The 5,529-nt window shown below is 52.6% G+C and overlaps 1 protein-coding gene across 1 annotated transcript in view; it reads right to left on the reverse strand.

Moving 5' to 3' along the window:
- Positions 1-2,484: 2,484 nt before the first annotated feature.
- AGTRAP (angiotensin II receptor-associated protein) overlaps positions 2,485-5,529 on the reverse strand; it is a 19,906-nt gene continuing 16,861 nt past the window's right edge. The window contains exons 4-6 of the mRNA XM_006866431.1: positions 4,610-4,715; positions 3,560-3,755; positions 2,485-2,600 (exon numbers count right to left, since the gene is read on the reverse strand). Coding sequence (XP_006866493.1) covers positions 2,485-2,600; positions 3,560-3,755; positions 4,610-4,715 — 418 coding nt within the window. The remainder of the gene's footprint in view (positions 2,601-3,559; positions 3,756-4,609; positions 4,716-5,529) is intronic.

The raw sequence follows: 5,529 nt of genomic DNA on the forward strand, positions 1-5,529 counted from the left end.
CTTTGCCTGAGTCACGTCCTTGTTTGGCTTCTTCCCTGCCCTGTCCTGCTTCCCCACTCTAGGCAAGCACATACATAGCAAGCTTTCTGGGTGCCAGGCACTAGTGTAAAACAAGAGAACAGCATGAGCTTTAGTCCCTGCCATCCCCAAAACCACCACAATCACGAGTTCGCTTAGGTGCCTTGGAAGAAAAGGCTTAGTGATTTCTGATAAAAGGTCAGCCACTGAGAAGCCTGTGGGGCAACAGTTCTACTCTGACACTGTCAGAATTGACTCGACAGCAACTGGTTATCTGCGTTTTATACTCTTACCTCCTATACACCCACAGGGAGTCCTGGTGTGGCACTGTGGGTTAATGCGCAAGACTGCAAAGCCGTTTGAACTGCAAGGTCGGCAGTTCAAACTCACCAGCTGCTCCTTGGAAACCCTAAACAGGGTCGCTATACGTCAGAACTGACTCAACGGCACTTAACAACATACACCCACAGACAATGTATGGTGCAGTTTTACGATTTTTAAAAACTCACACTAATTGTCATATTGTCTGTCATTCTACAATGTTTTGCTCACATTTCACAGCACTGTAGGATCAGCACTGGACTGTTAATTATAGGGTAGATGGTTCAAACCCACCAGCAGCTCCTTGGGACCCCTATACATGGTCGCTATGAGTCAGAAATGACTCGACAGCACTTAACAACAATGTTGACATACTTACGCTGGCTCACTTTAATTGCTGAATCATATTCCACAGAAAGAATGTAGCACATATTCTCTGCCCATCTCCTTCTGACAGTGAGGTTGTTTCCAATTTTCCACAACTGCAGCTACTTGGCACCCCTTGGCCCAGACGCCACCCTCACCTGCCGGGTGGCTGGTGTTCTCTTTCATGGCTCTTGTCTTAGTCTGACATTCTCTGATGATGTGACCCCCGCCTCATAGTGACCCCATGTGCCAGAGTAGGTCTGTGCTCCATGGGGGTCTCAATGGCTGAATTTTTAGAAGTAGATTACCACATCCTTCTTCTAAGGTTTCTCTACATGGACCTGAATTACCAACCTTTGTTAGCATGCAGTTGAGCACGTTCGCAGTTTGCACCACCCAAGGTTTCTCCTCTGATGAAAGGAAACATTTCATGTCTTTCCCCCGACTAGCAGGCAGCTGGCTTCACTGTAGGAGCCTGGGCCCTTGCCCAACACACATTAGGCACTCAGCCTTTTTTTGACTGACAGACGGATATGGGGGATGGTGTGGGCCATGTACCAGGCCTTGACCTCCAAGAGCTAGGGAAGAAACCATCACTTTGGGTTTCTTGAGGAGGAGTGAACTGTGAATGCCCACACCCAGAATGGGGTGGGCCCTTGCCTGGAGACGCTTAGAGCTTCTAGACACTCCAGTCCAAGTCAGCTGTGAGGCCACAAAACGCACAGTTAAGTGCCAGGAAGTGCTGCTGTTGCTCCTCAACTCCTGTTCCAACATTAATCAGTTGTTCAGGAAGAGACTCCACTGTTAGTCATCTGACTGTCACAAAGCCCTGCCTGGGGCCAGGCTCTTCAATGCAATTTGCATAATCACAGGCCTCAGCATTGGCCCTTTTCCAGAAGTCAGTGCTGAGGTTAGAAGATGCCCAAGATCTCACAGCTAGTAAGTGGCAGAGCAGGGTTCAAACCAATTTCCACATCCTTTGGTAGGAAGCAATGAACAACCATTTGCCATACCACAGCATCCCCTCTGCCGTGGACTCTGCCAGGCCTGAGTAAGGTACAGGGCAGGCTCTGGCTGGTTGGTACCAAGCCTTGTTTCCTCTTGCTACAATAGAAGTGGCAGCTAACCCCAGGCTCCACCTGGGGTTTTAGAATGAGACATCTTCCCAGAATGGCAAACCCCAGAACCCAGCCCAACCAGGGGATAAATACGGTTCAAAATGCAGCCCAGCACAGGATTCCCCAAACTTTAATGCCAGGGCTCTGGGAAGGTATCTGAGGGCTGACACCATCTCTCGTAGCACAAATCCCCCTTCCTCCAGCCCAGGGGATCCCCAGGCACTTTGTGAGCAGCTAATGAGAAACACCGGGATCTCGTTCCCATGCTGCATTGCTCCTGGACTGTACTTGGCCTGAAGCTGTCAGTGCCTCTAGAGGGGAATGAGGAGTGGGCTGGGGGCATCACTGGCCCATGGATACCTGGCCCTGCCAGGCTCAGAGATGGCTTGGTCTGAGGCCTGCACAGAACAGCTAGGGGGCAGGAGCTGGAGACAGACAATACGGTGCCCAGCATGGAAAGCTGTGAGGTGATGGAGAATGGGGCAGGTTTGAGGAGTTGAGGGCGTATGTGCGCATGGGGTACACAGAAGCTCCTGGCTTCTCCAGGTACTTCCTTCAGACAGCCCGAGTTGGGGACTCAAGGACATGTTCCATTCTAGGAGCCTCCCTAGAATGACCTCCAAGGTACGAGGACAGCAATGCAGCTGGGGCACGCATGGCTTCAGTATTTTCGGGACGCCTGATCCCTGTTCTCTGGGCCTGCAAAGGAGTCGCTGGACACTTCTGGTGTGTCAATTGTCTGGTAGGCACTGCGCTCTGGCGAGGGTCCAAGGAAACCTGGGTTGGAGAGGCAGGTAAAAAAAAAAAAAAAAAAACCCAACAGGGGATAAGAACTCAGGAAATTCTACGGAGTCCAAACCAAGAACCACCATCCCCACCAGGAAGGCTGGAGCTGGGCACCCTGGCATCAAGGACAGCAACAGTGGCAGCAGCTCCAGGCACCAAGCCTTTGGCATACGTCATTCATCTAAGGAGGCCTTGAAACAGGCAGCTCTGTGCTCTGTGGGGAATCCCCTTACACTCAACAGTATCAGGACAGCTGGTGTTGTTTGTTACATCTAACACCGGGACAGACCTTCATACAGGTGTGTGTTCAGCTGGCAATACGAGTTGCCTTAGAAACAGACCTGGCAATCTTTTCGGAAAAAAAAAAAACAGCCACTGAAAACCCTGTGGGACACAGTTCTACTCGGACACACACGGAGTCACCATGTGTCAGACTGACTAGAGGCCAACTGACTGGTAACTTCACTCAAGGTGTTAAGGTCACACAGGGGAGACAAACCAGATCCTTGAGAGAAATGCAGAGGCAGGAGGGGTGAGGCAGGAAGCAAGTGGGAGGCCAGGCTGGTCAGTGGTGATGGTGGTGGGAGGGGTGGGGGGCTTGACGCCATCTCTGCCAGAGAAGAGGGAAGACCCCACCTGGCAGAAGGGGCCTCCTGGGGAGGGACTAGGTGGCAACTGAGAGGAAGAGCTGTCACTACAGAAACCAGCACATCTTAGGCTGAGCAGAATTATACCCTAATTGTGTCTCGTTTGCGGGACTAAGGGTCTGGCAGCTGCTCCCCAACCCTGCCTGCAGCCTGATGCCTGGGAGGGGCCACTGGGAAGCCTCAGCAGGGTCAGGGGCCATCCCCACCCCCCGCTTTTAGCCTCACAGGGAAAGTGGGTTCATAGGTAGGGGCGATGGGTCAGGCAGGCAGACCCAGAGGGAGACTGGGGGAGGGTGGACTCACCGACATGGAGCAGGAACTCCCCACCACGCTCCCGGTACATGTGGTAGACAAGGCAACAAGAAAAAGGCTTGAGGAGTAAGCTCAGGATGGCCATTCCAGCCCCAAAGCGGCCTGTGTCCGTGAGGGCTACCAGTGGGTAGAAGATGCTGATATGGATGATGTCTAGGATGATGGTGACCACCAAGCCACCGAGAAACTGTAAGACACGCAGGGTGAGGGGTATGCAGTCATTATAAGTTTGTCAGCACAGGGAACTGTCACACTCCCATCCTCCCAGAGACTAGGGGCTCCCAAGGGTGGGAAACAATCCAAGTGATTCCTTAGAGGATCCTGAGGGATCAAGTAGGCAGATTCTGGATGGAGAATGTGGGGCCAGGAGGCAGGGGGCACGGGGCCTGGACCCACACGCTGCTAGCTCCACTTCAGGGACCCCCATTGCTCTCACATCTCCTGAGACCATGAACAGGCACAAGACTTGGTTCCAGAACCTCCAAGTTCGAAGAACCCTTGGAGCTCATCTAACCCAGTTTCTTCCCACAAAGGAAATCCCTTCTCAGTCATCTTGAGAGGTGGCCCTCTGTTTGGACTTGAATAGCCCTCACGCCAGGGAACTCATTTGCCTCGCAGGACTTCCTGGGTGTTGGAAAGCTGTCCCCTTGAAGCAGATTTCAGTTGGGCTGTGCCAGCTTCTTGACTTCACAAAGTAGTAGTACCCTACCTCTCCTCAAAAACAGAGCCCTGGAGTTAAGTGACGGGGGCAGTTGAACAATCTGGTCACTGGGGGCCCACCTTATGTACTTCCTGAGGAAGATGACAAGCAGACCCTGGGCTCTGTGCCCCAGGCAGGCAGAGGCACAGGCCAGGCTAGTTTTCAGGACACATGCGGGCTGGTAGCCTGGTGGGCTCATGTACTAGCCTTTAGAAAATGGAGAGGCACAGGAAAAGGGAAAATTGGGATAGGTAAGGGGAAGACAGAGCCAGGACCACACCTCGCCCTGAAGTCAGGTCCCATGGCTGTTGCTCCCGTGTCCTGACGACCCCCAAGCTCACCATGCTTATGGCATCGATGGAGTCCCTCTGAGCAACAGCCCACACGCCCAAGGCCAGGATGCTGAAGTTGGCCCAGGCATAGGAGCCCGAGAACAAGAGGCAACCCCTGCAGAAAGAGGTACCCTCAGTCCAGTCAGGCCACGGCCCCCACGTGCCCACCCCCAACCCCAGGTCACCATCCTGAAGCTCCCAGGTTCCAAGGCCTTCCCTGCTAACAGGCCGCAGGCTGCAAGGCCACGGGGTGCTTGCTTTCCCCCACTGGCTGTGCCTCAGAACCGCCGGAACATCCCACTGGCCCCACCTCCCAGACAGATCCAGACTCTAGCCATCTCTCTGCAGTCCCAGCCACCATCCTCTTCAGGCTCCTCTTTGGTCTCCCTATTTCCACTTCTGCCCCCTACATGTTTTTCTCTAAATTGTTGTTAAATGCTGTCAATTGGTTCTGACTCATAGCAATCCTGTACAGGCTTTCTGAGGAACAACAGCTGGGTTTGAACTGCTGACCTTATGGTTCACAGTCCAATGCTGATCCTACAGTGCCATCAGGAGGAGCCCATTCTCTAAATTGTTGTTGTTAAGTGCTGTCAAGTCGATTCCAACCCATAGTAACCCTGTATAGGGTTTCCAAGGAGCAGCTGGTGAACTTGAACCACCGACCGACCGTGAAGTTCAAACAACATTGCAGTCTGATGCATTAACCCACAGCGCCACACCAGGGTTCCATTCTCTAATCAGCAACTGGTAATGTAAATCAAGGAGTCCCTGAGTAGAAAAATGATTGTCTGCTAACTGCAAGATTGGCAGTTTGCGTCTATCCAGAGGCTCCTAGGAAGAAAGGCCTGGCTATCTACTTCTGAAAAATTAGTCATTGAAGACCCAATGGAAACAGTTATATCTAACGCACATGGTGTGTGTGTGTT

Source organism: Chrysochloris asiatica, unplaced genomic scaffold (genome assembly GCF_000296735.1).
Source record: "Chrysochloris asiatica unplaced genomic scaffold, ChrAsi1.0 scaffold00090, whole genome shotgun sequence".
Taxonomy (NCBI): domain Eukaryota; kingdom Metazoa; phylum Chordata; class Mammalia; order Afrosoricida; family Chrysochloridae; genus Chrysochloris; species Chrysochloris asiatica.